Source organism: Sminthopsis crassicaudata, chromosome 5 (genome assembly GCF_048593235.1).
Source record: "Sminthopsis crassicaudata isolate SCR6 chromosome 5, ASM4859323v1, whole genome shotgun sequence".
NCBI classification, from domain to species: domain Eukaryota; kingdom Metazoa; phylum Chordata; class Mammalia; order Dasyuromorphia; family Dasyuridae; genus Sminthopsis; species Sminthopsis crassicaudata.
The window spans coordinates 243018736-243034186 of NC_133621.1; the positions used below are offsets into that span (position 1 = coordinate 243018736).

The following is a 15451-nucleotide window of genomic DNA, read 5'->3' on the forward strand; positions in this document are numbered from 1 at the left end:
AAAAATATATAATTATAAAATTAATTTTAAAAATAAAATTAAAAAAAAAAAAAAAAAAGAAATCTGATCCTGAGGTCCTCTGATCTAAGAATGCTAGTGTTCTGTCAACAATTGTAAAAGTCTTCTGGCCTAAGAAGTAATATTTCTTCCCTTAAACTTTAGAGAGGATATATTAGTGATATTCTGAGACTATTGTTCTAACAATCTGTCTGTCAATGATTTCAAGTCTTCTGGCCTCAGAATAGTCCTACAAACATTACTGTCTGTTGGTCAATGATAACCAAATTCTTGAGACCACTCCGTGGTTCTACCCCTAGACCATAAAATTAGCATATCAATAACATGGAGAACTAGATAAATGTGTCTCCTTGCTTCTGTTTCTTAGCTAAATTCTCTTGGAATTTAGACTGAGTCAATTACAATAAACTTTGCCCTTTGACTTGGAAATGGGTTCAAGTCTGCAAATACTGAAGGGGGAGTGAAACAGTGTTCCCTTTAAAATTATCACTCTGAAACTGTATCTCAGGCTCTCCTGGAAAAGCATATCTCTCCAGATAAGTTAAGTGTCATCATTCAATTAGAAATCTTGGTCAAAAAGCACCCCTTTGATCTTTGGGGGATGCCAGACCCTTTTAAATTCCAATTGGAGATCTGGGCCAGATACTGATAAACATCAAGGCCTGGGGACTTTGGCTTTCTTTTCAACCTGAAATCTGAGCCTTAAGATTCCTTTTTAAAGGGCAGTGTCTGAACTTATTCTTTGCAGAAGGTCCAAAGCAGGACCCTGCCCACTAAGAAGGTATTCTCTTCTCAGTGATGGCCTCCATTTCCCTAACAGGACTTTGCTACTAAAGAAGTCAGTCTCATGAATTACTACATAGAATTCTTAGTCCCTCTAATTTTGTCCAGCTTCATTTTTGACTTCTTTCACAGGCTAATTGTACACTATTTCGAAGACTAATTCTTTTTGTACAGCAAAATAACTGTTTGGACATGTATACATATATTGTATTTAACTTTAACATATTTAACTGTATTGGTCAACCTGCTATCTGGGGGAAGGGGTGGGAGGAAGGAGGGGAAAAGTTGCAACAAAAGGTTATGCAATTGTAAATGCTGAAAAATTACCCATGCATATATCTTGTAAATAAAAAGCTATAATTAAAAAAAAAAAAAAAAAAAAAAAAGAAGTCAGTCTCTTGGCAAAACTGGCTTCCTATACAACAATAAACTTCCATTTTTGCCACCTAAAATTCTTCAGGTTCGTGAATTTTTTCACATTGAACCTCTGTGCTGACCAAAAGGGGATTTTAACAATTCTCTGCACTGCCATTAACCTCATCAATACCTTGTAATACTGGTCTGTGACCCCAATCTTTTGGTATCCCTTCCCAACCTCAAGAGTTAGATAAGCCAGATTTCTGGTGATTACTAAAAGGGAATGGAAAGGAACATACTCACTTTTCTCCTGATTCTGCTATTGATTCTCTGGACTTTTCCACCTCTTTTGGGGCTTCCTTCTCACCCAGGAGATACCTCCACTCCTTCAGCTGGACTCTTTCTCCAATTGCTGAGTTCTGGCTAAAAATCTCCATTTGAGGAAATGCTTAGACTAGCCACAGCTCTAAATTTTGTGCTTGATTCTCCTCACTTTTCCACCTCTTCTGTTTCTTTCTTAATTTGGAGATACTTCTCCACTGTTGGTCCTGTTCCAGTGATGGGCTAATAAATATGTATCAACTGTCTGGGGAAAAAAATGTGCACATGATATAATTTTAAATATCCTCTGTATTATTAACATTTCCCATAATTTTCTTAAGTCTAGGCAAACCAACAAAACAATAAATCAAACCCCTGAGAAGTAATGTTTGCCAATGTCTGAGTTATAAAAAATTATTTCAACTGAAAATTACAAATTGGCTTTCTTGAACCAACACATCCTACCTTTTTTTCCCTCCTCTTTTCAGCTACCTTTAATGTATTGTCTTCTACTTTTTTTCCTATAGCTTTTTATTTACAAGATATATGAATGGGTAATTTTTCAGCATTGACAATTGCAAAACCTTTTGTTCCAACTTTTCACCTCCTCCCCTCCCCCCCATCCCTTCTTCCCCCAGTTGGCAGGTGACCAATACATGTTAAATATGTTTAAGTATAAATTAAACACAATATATGTATACATGTCCAAACAGTTATTTTGCTGTATTGTCTTCTCCCATTTGAATGTTATCTCCTTGAGAATTTTTTGTTTTGCTATTTATATTTGCAAGTGCTTAGCACTTGTTTGAAGTTTGACCCTCCCCAGATATTCTGTGCTGATTTGATTGGAGGAGCAAAGAGAGGGAAGTGACGTGTGTGGGAGGAAGAGGAGGAGGAAGAGGAAATTGAGATGGGAGCTCTCTCTCTCTCTCTGTCTCTCTCATGGTGTTGTAGGGAGGAAGGTGTGTGGAGATTGCTAGATTTAATCCCCTGACCTTGACAGTAAAAGATCAAGAATAAAGACGTTTAGTGATCCTGACTCCGGCTGATTTCTGAGAAGACAGAGTTCCAGCAGCAGATATTAACTTTATCTATCAGTTGCACATAGTACAAAAATTGAGCATGTACTAATTATGAAGTCAGAGTAACAATTCCTAGTTTGAAATAAACATTTGACAAATTCACAATGGCCATTCTCTTTGACAAAAGGTAGATTTAGGGGAATAGATTACAGACAAAATGAAGGGATACAAAAGACACCAGGAATAAAATAAATGAAATAAAAATATGAAATAAAATGGGGAGAACATATGAAAGACAAGTTCCCCAGGAGAACTCAGAATTAACCAGGAGAAAGGAAATACTCCATGAGGTGAGAATAAGCTATTGACTGAAGATCCATAATGGAGTTTATCAGACTAATCAGTATTAAATAGAATAAAGAAAAAGATTCCATTAGAGAGAAGGCATTATGAAATGGGAGGAAGAGAATAACCTTAAAAGAATTTAGCAAAGATCATTTTCATGAGTAGATCTTTTCATAGGGGAAATATAGCCTTGGGGTTTATCAGGGAAGTAAAACTATGAACCCAGAGAGAGGATCAAAGAGCTAGATGGAATGTACCTGGCAGACCAGATACCAGATCTGTTTAAAAATATGCTAATCAATATCTCAAAAGGTTGTTTAAGATGCTCAGAAGTTTTAGGGATAAGCAAAAGAGTACCATCCTCACAATTACTGTATACAAAGGATAGTCTGGGAATTTGATTATATCTGATAATAGCTGGTGGGCTTCTTCTTAACTGGGGAAGAGAGCATAAAAATCTCATAAGAAAATACAGAAGAACAAAAATATCAAATACATCCTTTACCAAGCATAAAGCAATAAAATTCTTATCTAATAAAGAATCATTAAAGAAAGGCTTAAAACTTAAGTGAAGACTAAATAATTTAATCCTAAAGAATAGATAGGTCAAGCAGGATGATTTCAGAAAGGCCTGGAGAGACTTACATGAATTGATGCTGAGTGAAATGAGCAGGGAGATCATTATATACTTCAACAACATTACGATAGGATGATCAATTCTGATGGACGTGGCCTTCTTCAATAATGAGATGAACCAAATCAGCTTCAATAGAGCAGTAATGAATTGAACCAGGTACACCCAGTGAAAGAACTCTGGGAAATGGGTAAGAACCACTATATAGAATTCCCAATCCCTCTATTTTTGTCCCCCTGCATTTTTTATTTCCTTCACAGGTTAATTGTACAAAAGACCTGTGCCAATCAGAAGGGATTCCCAAAACTCTCTGCCCTATGCCGAACCTCATAATTTTTGGCTACCTAACCTGGAATTGAGGGGAGCCAAACCTCATCACTCTAGTCAACAACTTAAACAACTTAGTAAGTTAGTCTTTGTAGGGAGTGGATAGTTTTCTTGATCTTTTAATATTTGCTTAAGCTTTCTCTGGAGAGAGCCAGAAGGAGAGGATTCAATTGAGCTCTCTTCTTTAGATCCTCCCTGGGATGGTATCAAAGAGGGAAGTTCTGGAGCAGAAGCTTTAGGAGTGATGGCTAGCTGGGGGGCATAGGGAAGAGGCAGTGTCAAGAGGAAGTCCCAAGAATAAAATTTCTCTGGCTCTTTTCTTTCCTGCTTCAGAACAGATTGTCCCACAGTCAGCAATCACCAACCTGAATATTGACTCTCCCCGGAATTAATAGGCACCTTTGAATTTACAAACTGATTCAATTTTTGGCCCACCCAAATCTCAAAAGATCCCCTCCTTGGCCAGAAGACATTTCCTCCAAGTGGGGCGTTTGCCCAAATAAAACAACAGTATTCATTTTCTTTTTGTCCTTCCCTGTACATGTTGATATTTTCTCCCAGTTCTTAAGCATATTATCCTTATGGCTATCTTCCAGTATACCATACAGGTTCTTAGAGCTAGCTACTTTAGATTGTTCCTTTTCCATGATTCATAGCATCTTATCTTCTCTAATGGAGGACTCACCTGATCTTACCAAAAGAAAATAGGAAAATCCTTTTGAACTCAACAACCTAGGATTTTCTCCAAAATCAGAGAAAAATGGGAACCTTAACTACCTAAATTCTCCCAATCTCAATCCCAGTCACTCAGATACCTGAATAGTTTTTGGCTCTACCTGGGTTACACGACTGATTTCAAACTTTTCTCAGCTGGTTTATCTCATGGATCAAATTAATCTCTACCTTTGCTAGCCCACTTTAGTTTTTAGTTTCTCTGTGTCTTCTGGGGTTTACAATGATTGGAGCAGGAGTTCCTGAGCTGAGTCCAAGGACCAAGAGAGAATTCTCTGGAAGCTGCCTGCCAGAACAGCTGTTCAAAACACACCCCTCACACACAGGAAATATCCTGCATGGGACAATATCATCCATAAAAATAATCAGAGACTCTCAGAGTAACAAAAATCAAAAAATATTTATTATTATATTGTGAGAAAAGACATCTATTTGATTAAAGTGTTTGTCAGTAAGGAGTGCAAAGAATAAATTGTAAATCACCAAATTAAATAGCCTAAACAAAGAAGCACCTGAAGTCCCCACCTTACCAGGCTGACCTTTATTCCCATTGTTTGGGAGAGTCCAGATTTACATTCTAATACTGGAAATCTAACCCAGAAACAAAAGAATAGAAGTCACTAATAATAAACTCTTAATTTAAATTTTCCTAGAGAACTGATATACTAGCAGATACAGAATTCAAAGCCATCATCTTTAAAAGAATTACTTAAATGCTAATAAAGAAGTGTTGGGAAATAGGAAGGGACAACATCTGCAACTTTTGGTGATAGCCATATTTGTTATTATAAAGTTTCAAGTCACAATTAAAGTATAGTTTAAGGCTGTATTCTCTTGAGAGTGTCTTCAGTCAGTTAATTTCTCACAGATAAAAAATTGACAATAATCACAGGTAGAGAGGAAATAAAATTATTTCTTTTTGTAGATCACACTCTTGTCTCTACATAGTAAATCTTATAGTCAGATTTAAAATTAATTGAAGCTATTAATAACTTCAGCAAAGTAGAAGAGCAAAAAATAAATCCACAAAAAAACAGCCTATTGCAAAAACCGAGTGCCAAGAAGCAAAAAGAGAAATTCCATTCAAATTAATTATAGAATGTATAAATTTAGAGTTCCCCTATTCAGGCCTACACAAAAACTACTACAATTTTGTAGATGAATATAACTATAAAACAATTTATAGAAATAAATAAATGGAGAAACACTGTCAACCCATTCTCAGAAAAAGAAATTGAATAAACCACAAACTTCCTCCAAAAGAAAATAAGTTATGCCAATATATTAAAAATAATACTTTAACCTTATTGTTAAAGTTATTATCTCTAGAAAATTGAATGGGGATTTAGTTTCCAGAGTTATGAAAATTAAATTGAAGGAAGGAAACAAATTAGAAATTTTAAACCTAAGAAATAGGAGCCTGGAACCCACTAGGACATCAAAGAATGCAATGGGGTGGGGGGGAAGGTTTTAGATTTGAATAGGAGCCCTCTGGACTTTGCTTCTTCAGGTTATCTTACCCCATAAGAATGTAAGTTACATTCTGTAAACTTCTGTAACATTCAATTAATGGGAAAATCAGGGGAGAGACTTTTGCTTCAGGATGGAAATAAAATATGACACTTGCAATTTCAAAAAAATGTAGGCACTCATTCATGCAAGAATGTAAAATAAAATCTTTCCTGAATTCATCAGTGAGTCAAAAGTTCTTAGTAAGATTTTGTTTCTTACACTACCTAAATTAATTTATTTAATGCCATACTAATCAACAACAAAAAATACTTCATAGAGCTAGAAAAATAATAACACAATCATTCTGGAGAAATGAAAGATCAAAAATCTTAAGGGAAATAATGAAAATAAGTGAGAAGAAAGCTCTAGTTATCAAAACTATTTGATACTAGCTAAAAAAGATCAATTATTAGAAGAGATTAGTTATACTTCATAGAGAAGCATATAAACAAATTAAGACAAAGTAGGATTAATGTGAAGATTACAATCACTAAAATAAAGGGTCACAATTTGATAAGAATTACTTAAGAAATTGCTAAGCAGCTTGGCAGAAATTAGGGATAAATGAACTTCTAATGGGTACATGGTCTAGACATAAAGAAATTAGAGGTACAAGAAAGAAAATGACTTTTACAATTAGGGTCAGGAAAAAAGTTTAAACAAAGGATAGAAAGGATTGAGAAAATTAAAACTACTCTAGAGTACCACATCTCACTTATCAGGTTGACTAAAATGACAGGAAACAATGATGACTATTGGAGAGATGTGAGAAAACTGGGATCCTAATGCATTGTAGGTGGAGTTGTGAACTGATCTAGCCATTTGGAAGAGCAATTTGAAACTATATCTAAAGAACTATAAAACTTTTGATCCAACAGTTCAGGCTAGCCAGCAGTCTGACAGTCTCAACCAGTGTCCCTGTGAGTCTGACTTTGTCCCTAGTTTAAATACCCTATTACAATTACATCATTACAGTATACTGAGTATGTGTGAACTAGAGAACCATTACATCACCATGCAAAGTATAAAGTATTAAGTACTATGTAAACTAGAGAACTATTATATCATCAATTCCACTGACCTTGTTTCAAGTATACTTCTCCAGAGTTCTGGCTCTCTACATCACCTGCTTTTTTTGTTTGTTTGTTTGTTTTAGAACACAGATGGTCATGCCCTCCCTGACTTCTCAGGGAGGTAAGAACATCAAACCAGATATTGTTAGCATAGCAGGTTTCCTCTGGGCTGGAGGGTCTTATTTGAAACAGGTGTACACAAATCCATCAGCATGGGAGGTATTTCACAAACACATAGTAATATAATACAGACTAATAGTGATGTAACAAACAACATGAATCAACATGAGAAATTATACATTAAGTCCTAGAGATAGTCCAAAACCAATCTATTGTCCATTACTTCATGTGTCAGGGAATCCAATGATTCTTGCAAGTTTGAAATCCTGCAATAGACTCATCTGATTCCTTCTCTATCTGTAGAGATACAAACAAACTCTCCCCCAAGCAGTTAGCATATCTGGTCCCTTCCATTCACCACTTTCTGGATCTCTCCATATTACCTGGTGATTATATAAAGATAATGGAGCTGCTTGCACTGGACACTGTCCTTGCAGCAACTGTAATCCTAACTGTTGTAAGATGTCTCTTCCCCATAGATTGATGGGGATTTTTTCAACTTTAAAAGCTCCTGATTCACCTTCAAATATCCACCTCAAAGGGGTAGCACTAACTCCAGCTGCTATTGATCCTCCTATGCCAGATATATAGGTGTCTGCCTTAATCTTTGGCCAATGACTAGGCCATTTGGCATTTCTAATAAATGATATGCACCTATGTCTACCAATCCTTTCAATGGTATGCCATTTACACAGATAGTGAGCATTGGATGGTCAGCTGTCACAGCTGCAATCCAGAATATTCCTGGATTCTGTTGTTGGGACTTAAAATCTGGGCAAATATCACCAAACTGACTATTAGGAATATGTATCAGTAAACCTGATGCTACTACTTCTCCTGGTTGATAAGTCACACATTAGCAACCTGTATTAGTGACTGGGTTATTAGCTACTGGGACATTAGTTTTGTAAGCACTCTCAGGAGGTGAAATGGTCAAGCCTACTGTGCCTGGAGGCAAAGGATCCATAGGCCAAAAAGGGACAGATTTCACCTCTCCAAGGGACATTTCAGTAGTCCCAGCTGTATACAACTCTATTCTCCCCAATTGTAATCCCTTTCTCTCATCAGACTGCTTCTCAGCTGATTGATCATGTAATCCAGTGGTCCTCAAACTTTTAAAATAGGGGGCCAGTTCACTGTCCCCCAGACTGTTGGAGGGCCGGATTATAGTAAAAACAAAAACTCACACTCTGTCTCCACCCCTCAGCCCATTTGCCATAACTCAGTGGTATCCATAAACGTCCTCAGTGAGCTACATCTGGCCCATGGGCTGTAGTTTGAGAATCCCTGATGAGAAACCCCTTTCTCCCATCAGGTTGCTTATTGGCTGATTGATCATGTCTGAGTATTGAACTTCTAAAGACTCTCTGGGTGTGACATTGACTGCCATCATGCCCTAAGTGTTTTTGCCTGGGACCTGGAGCTGGGCTCCCACTTACCATTTCTCTGAGTCATTCTACATTCTGATGCCCAATGAAAGCTTCTGCTGCATTTTGGACATAAGGTTTTGGATCTTGTTCTCCCACCCTGTCTTCTATGCCAACATTGAGCTTTCAAATGCCCTGCTTTACCACATTAAAAGCATTGATGAGTATCTCTGGAAGTCCCTTGCCAAAAGGGACCCTGTGTTCCCATGTTCAGATCTTGAGAAGTCTGCATCATAGCCTGGGTATAAAAAGTATTTGTGCCCACTGTGGCACAGTGTCTTATCATCTCCTCTGAAAGAGCATCCTTGTGTAGTCCTAATATAATTTTCCTACAAACCTCATTAACATTTTCTCTAGCAAGTTGTCTTATCATAATTTTTCTTGCTATATTTTCACCAGTATCCCATAAAATCAGCAAAGGGTTCATTTGGACCTTGGGCTATTTTCATGAAGGCTTCCCCTCTATGCTGCTATAGGGTAATTAATATGTGCTAAAGTGTCTGCATAAAGAATTGAACCTGTTAGTTGATCAAAGGTGACTGGTATATTAACTCCAGGTTGCCTATTTAATTGAGCTTGTATTCTACAGAGTTCATTATACTCAGAAAGACACAATAAGTTTTGTCCAGGTTCTAAACATGCCTTTGTTATAGATTTCCAATCATTAGAAGTTAAAACTTCAAAAGCCAAATTCTCTAATAATATCTTAATATAAGACGATGTAGACCGATAAAGAGTGCAAGCCTTTTTCAGATCTTTCTATATTAAACAGAGTGTTATTTTCTTTTTTCTTGATCTGAAGAGTCAAACTCTTCAATCACAAAATATGCTTTTATTTTTAAATCAGATACATCTTGTCCTTCATTTTTAGCTTTAATTAATGCCTTTTGTAATTGTGTCATAGGAGGTGAACAAAGCTGCTGTATGAGTGGTGCTGACTGAGAAACACCACATTCCTCAATTTCATCAGCACTGTACTTAACTCCTTTCTTGTCCAATTCTTCATATTTTTAAGCTGTTTTGTCAGTACCATCCCTCTCCTGATCTTTCTCCTTTTTCCTTATTTTAAAACTTGTGGGATTCCTTAAAACCAACTATATTATATTGTACATAAAGAATGTTTTTTCAGGAATTGAATCAGGACCCATAGCTTCATAATGTTCCCTTAGTTGCTCTCCCACTAGTTCTCACATATCTGGCTCTAATTTTTCTTCCTTTGAGATCCAAGAAGATGTGTACTCTAATATATTTATTCAGTTATCTGCTTTCCAAGTTACCATCAAACCTTGGTTTTTTTTATTTGTCCAACTATGCATGCTGCATATTTCCCTTGGGGTGAGGGAGACTCTTTTCATGGTATTTGCCCCATTTCAGCTAAAAAATGAAACCAACTAGTTTAACCCTTATCAAAGTTCCCTATTCATCTATTTTTATACTCACCCTATTTCTGGGTCACAGAAACTTCACTGAATTCAGGATCATATCAGTCGAACTGTTGAATGTAGGTCCTTATGTCCACGTTTGGGCACCAAAATGTAATGCTTGATCTAGTTTTCTGTCATAGTCAGACCCAGTCTCAGTCTGACCCAGTTTCCTCCAGCATTCTAGCAGGCTGACAGTCTCAACCAGTCTCCCTGTGACTCTGACTTTGTCCCCAGTTTAAATACCCTATTACAATTACATCATTACAAAATACTGAGTATGTGTGAACATCACCATGCTAAGTACTAAGTATATGTATACTAGACAACCATTATCTCATTAATTCCATTGAGTTAACATCTTATTTCAAGTATACTTCTCCAGATTCTGGCTCTCTACACAGCAATATCACTACTGGATCTCTATCCCAGAGATATCAGCAAAAAGAATACAGAATTTACATGTGTAAAATTGTTTGTGGCAAGGAATTGCAAAATGAGTGAATGCCCATCAATTGGAGAAGGGCTGGATAGGTTATAAATGTAATGGAACATTATTCTATAGGAAATAATGAACAGGCTAATTTCAAAAAAGCCTAGAAAGACATTAATTGATCCTGAGTGAAATAAGCAGATCCAAGAGAATATTGTACAAAGTAACAGCAAGATTATGTGATGATTAACTATGATAGATTTGGCTCTTCTCAGTAATACATTGATCCAAGACAATTTCAAAAGACTTGTGGTGGAAAATGCTATCAAGAGAAAACTATGGAGATCAAATGCTGATCAAAGCATGCTATTTTCACTTGATTTTTTGTTTACTTTTTCTTTCTTGTGGTTTTTCCCTTTTGTTCTGATTTTTCTTTCACAAAATGACTTTGTATATGTATAACCTATATCAGATTGCTCTCTTGGTGGGAGGGAGTAAGAAGAAGAGGGAAAAAAATTTTGGAACTTGAAATCTTACAAAAATGAATGCTGAAACCTATCTTTACAAATTTTTAAAAGGGTTACAGAAGATAAAATGGGCAATTTTTTATCACATAAAAATGAAAAGGTTTTGCACAAACAAAATCAATGCAATTAAAATAATAAGAAAAAAATTTGACTTATAAAAATCTTTTCTCCCATTCTCTAATATAGGAATGATCAGAAGATGTAAATGATCAAAATATATGAATTATTTCAAAAAAAAAAAAGAAACCTGAGCAATCAACAAAAAAAGTGATCCAAAATTTGAAAAATTAAGATAGAAAGGAAGCAATAAACTGAGAAAACATTTTTACAGTCAAAGGTTCTGATAAAGGTCTCATTTCCAAAATATATAGAGAATTTACTCTAATTTATAAGAAATCAAGCCATTCTCCAACTGATAAATGGTCAAAGGATATAAACAGACAATTTTTGGATGAAGAAATGGAAACTATTTCTAACCATATGAAAAGATGCTGAAAGTCATTATTAATCAGAGAAATGCAAATTAAGATAACTCTGAGATATCACTATATGCCTGTCAGATTGGCTAGAATGACAGGGAAAGATAATGCACAATGTTGGAGGGGATGTGGGAAAACAGGGACACTGATACATGTTTGGTGGAATTGTGAATACATTCTGAGAGCAATTTGGAACTATGCTCAAAAAGTTATCAAACTGTTCATATCCTTTGACCCAGCAGTGTTACTACTGGGCTTATATCCCAAAAAGATCTTAAAGAAGGGAAAGGGACCTATATGTGCAAGAATGTTTGTGGCAGCCCTCTTTGTAGTGTTCAGAAACTGGAAACTTGAGTGGATGTCCATCAATTGGAGAATGGCTGAATAAATTGTGGTATATGAATATTATGGAATATTATTGTTCTGTAAGAAATGACCAACAGGATAATTTCAGAAAGGCCTGGAGAGACTTACATGAACTGATGCTGAATGAAATGAGCAGGACCAAGAGATCATTATATACCTCAACAACAATATTATATGATAATCAATTCTGATAGATGTGGTCCTCTCCAACAATGAGATGAACCAAATAAATTCCAATAGAGCAGTAATGAACAGAACCAGCTACACAGCTATACCCAGAGAAAGAACTCTGGGAGATGACTATGAACCACTACATAAAATTCCCAATCCCTCTATTTTTGTTTGCCTACATTTTTTATTTCCTTCACAGGCTAATTGTACACTATTTCAAAGTCCAATTATTTTTGTACAACAAAATAACTGTTTGGACACGTATATTGTATTTAATTTCTACTTTAACATATGTAACATGTATTTGTCAACCTGCCATCTGGACAAAAGGGTGGGGGGAAGGAAGGGAAAAGTTGGAACAAAAGGTTTTGCAATTGCCAATGCTGAAAAATTACCTATGCATATATCTTGTAAATAAAAAACTATAATAAAAAATAAATTAAATTTAAAAAAAGAGAGAGGGGGGGTGTATTCCTTTCTATCTTTGTTCAGTTTTCTCCAGAGGTCTAACATGTCTTAAGTTTTCTGGGATTCTATTAACCTCCACAGTTTCTGTGCATACTCTTTGACCTAGCAATGTTTTTACTGGGCTTATTTCCCAAAGAGATCTTAAAGGAGGGAAAGGGACCCACAGACATGTGCAAAAATGTTTGTGGCAGCCCTTTTTGTAGTAGCAAGAGACTGGAAACTGAATGGATGCCCATCAATTGGAGAATGGCTGAATAAATTATGGTATATGAATGCTATGGAATATTATTTTGTAAGAAACAACCAGCAGGATGATTTCAGAGAGGCCTGGAGAGACTTACATGAACTGATGCTAAGTGAAATTGTAATTGATAGTATAATTGATGAATGGGGAAGTTTTCAGAGAAACATGTGAAGACCTGATATATAACCTAATGCAGGATAGCGTGAGCAGAACTATAAGAAAAATTTATGTAATGAAACAACATTGAAAAGATAAAAGACTTCAAGAATTCTGATCAATGTAGCAGGCAGCCATTATTCCAGAGGAGTTATTTAAATAGACATTTTCAAACATGGTAAATGCTTGAATGCTGATTGGATCATAGGTTTATCTTCAAATTAAACATTTACATTCACCAAAAGCAGTGGCCCCAAGGTAAGACCTTTGAGGTTCTGCCTCACATCTGTCACATTGGAAAAATTGACCCTCCCCCAAAAGGGGAAATAATAGTGGGAAGGACTTGTGAGGACAAGGATACCAATATACTATTGGCAGAATTTTAAATTAGTTCAATCATTCTGGAAACAATTTGGAACTAAACCAAAATATTACTAACCTCTGTATGCCTTTTTTTGACTTTTGAAATTCCACTACCAGGCTTATATTTTGTCTCCTAATTTTTCACACCTGAAATCAAAGATCTTTTTTTCCAGAGAGGCTTTGAAAGGACCCATGTATACAAATATGTTTATACTAGCAAACTTTATTGAAATTAAGAATAAGAAACAAAATGAGTATTCATCAACTGAAGAATGGATGAACAAATTGCAATGTATGAATATAATGGAATATTATTATGAAAGGAATTGATTTAGAGAAATCTGAGAAGACTTGATTGACCAGATGCAATGACTTGATCACATCAAAAAAAAATAATTTATATAATGGCTGAAAGAATAAAAAAATTTGGTGATGTGCTTTGAGGACCAAAATGATATGGGTGTAGAAGACACCAAGTGATGTTAGGCATCAAAAGCTGGCGTTCAGTCATGAAAAATTCACATTGGCCATTCTCTTTGGCAAAAAAATATAGAGGAATGGGTTACAGACAAAATGAAGGGATATAATAGAAAATAGAATGGATACAATTACCATCAGGAGTGGTAAATATGAAATAATAATTGGGAGAGTATAGAAAAGGGTTTTAAAAATTAATAATTGGAAGAAAATTCCTTAGTGGAACTTGCCATTTGCCAGGAGAAAGGAAATACTCCATAAGGTTAGGGCATACCCTTAGCTGACAGGCTAAATCCTTTTTTTTTTTTTTTTTTAGCTTTTTTATTTACAAGATATATGCATGGGTAATTTTTCACCATTGACCCTTGCAAAACTTTTCCCCTCCTTCTTCCCTCTCCCCCAGATGGCAGGTAGATCAATGCATGTTAAATATGTTAAAGTATATGTTAAATATGTATATATTATATATATCCATACAGCTATTTTGCTGCACAAGAAGAATCAGACTTTGAAACAATGTAAAATTAACCTGAGAAGGAAACAAACAAAACAAGCAAACAAAAACAGAGGGATTGGAAATGCTATGTTGTGGTTCATACTCATTTCCCATAATTCTTTCGCTGGGTGTAGCTGGTTCAGTTCATTATTGAACAAATGGAATTGATTTGGTTCATCTCATTGTTGAAGAGAGGCATGTCCATCAGAATTGATCATCATATAGTATTGTTGTTGAAGTATATGATGATCTCCTGGTCCTACTCATTTCATGCAGCATCAGTTCATGTAAGTCTCTCCACATCTTTCTGAAATCATCCTGTTGATCATTTCTTACAGAACAATAATTCCATAACATTCATATACCACAATTTATTCAGCCATTCTCCAATTGATGGGCAACCACTCAATTTCCAGTTTCTAGCCACTACAAAGAGGACTGCCATAAACATTTTTGCATACGAGTTCCTTTCCCTCTTTTAAGATCTCTTTGGGATATAAGCCCAGTAGTAACACTGCAAAGGGTATGCACAGTTTGATAACTTTTTGAGCATAGTTCCAAATTGCTCTCCAGAATGGCTGGATGTATTCACAATTCCACCAATAATGTATCAATGTCCCTGTTTTCCCACATCCCTTCTAACATTCAGCATTATCTTTTCCTGTCATCCTAGCCAATCTGACAGTGGTATTTTAGAGTTGTCTTAATTTGTATTTCTCTAATAATGACTTGGAGCATCTTTTCATATGGCTAGAAATAGTTTCAATTTCTTCATCTGAAAATTGTCTGTTCATATCCTTTGACCATTTATCAATTGGAGAATGGCTTGATTTCTTATAAATTAGAGTCAATTATATATTTTAGAAATGAGGCCTTTATCAGAACTTTTTACTGTAAAAATGTTTTCCCAGTTTATTGTTTCCCTTCTAATCTTGTCTGCAGTAGTTTTGTTTGTACAAAAGTTTTTCAATTTGATATAATCAAAATTTTCTATGTTGTGATCAATAATAATCTCTAGTTCTTTTTTGGTCACAAATTCCTTCCTCCTCCACAGGTCTGAGAGGTAAACTTTCCTATGTTCTTCTAATTTATTTATAATCTCATTCTTTATGCCTAGATCATGAACCCATTTTGCCCTTATCTTGGTGCATGGTGTTAAGAGTGGGTAAATGCCTAGTT

At 35.6% G+C, this 15451-nt stretch overlaps 1 protein-coding gene across 3 annotated transcripts in view; it reads right to left on the bottom strand.

Moving 5' to 3' along the window:
- The window catches only part of SMCO2 (single-pass membrane protein with coiled-coil domains 2), an 89081-nt gene that overhangs the window by 72151 nt on the left and 1479 nt on the right, over nucleotides 1-15451 (bottom strand). For 2 of the 3 annotated variants that reach the window (XM_074267638.1, XM_074267637.1), the window contains exon 2: nucleotides 1462-1744. The exons of the other annotated variant lie outside the window; for it this stretch is intronic. In XM_074267638.1, the coding sequence (XP_074123739.1) occupies nucleotides 1462-1595 (134 nt within the window). In that variant the 5' untranslated portion in view covers nucleotides 1596-1744. The remainder of the gene's footprint in view (nucleotides 1-1461; nucleotides 1745-15451) is intronic. 3 annotated transcript variants of the gene reach the window in all.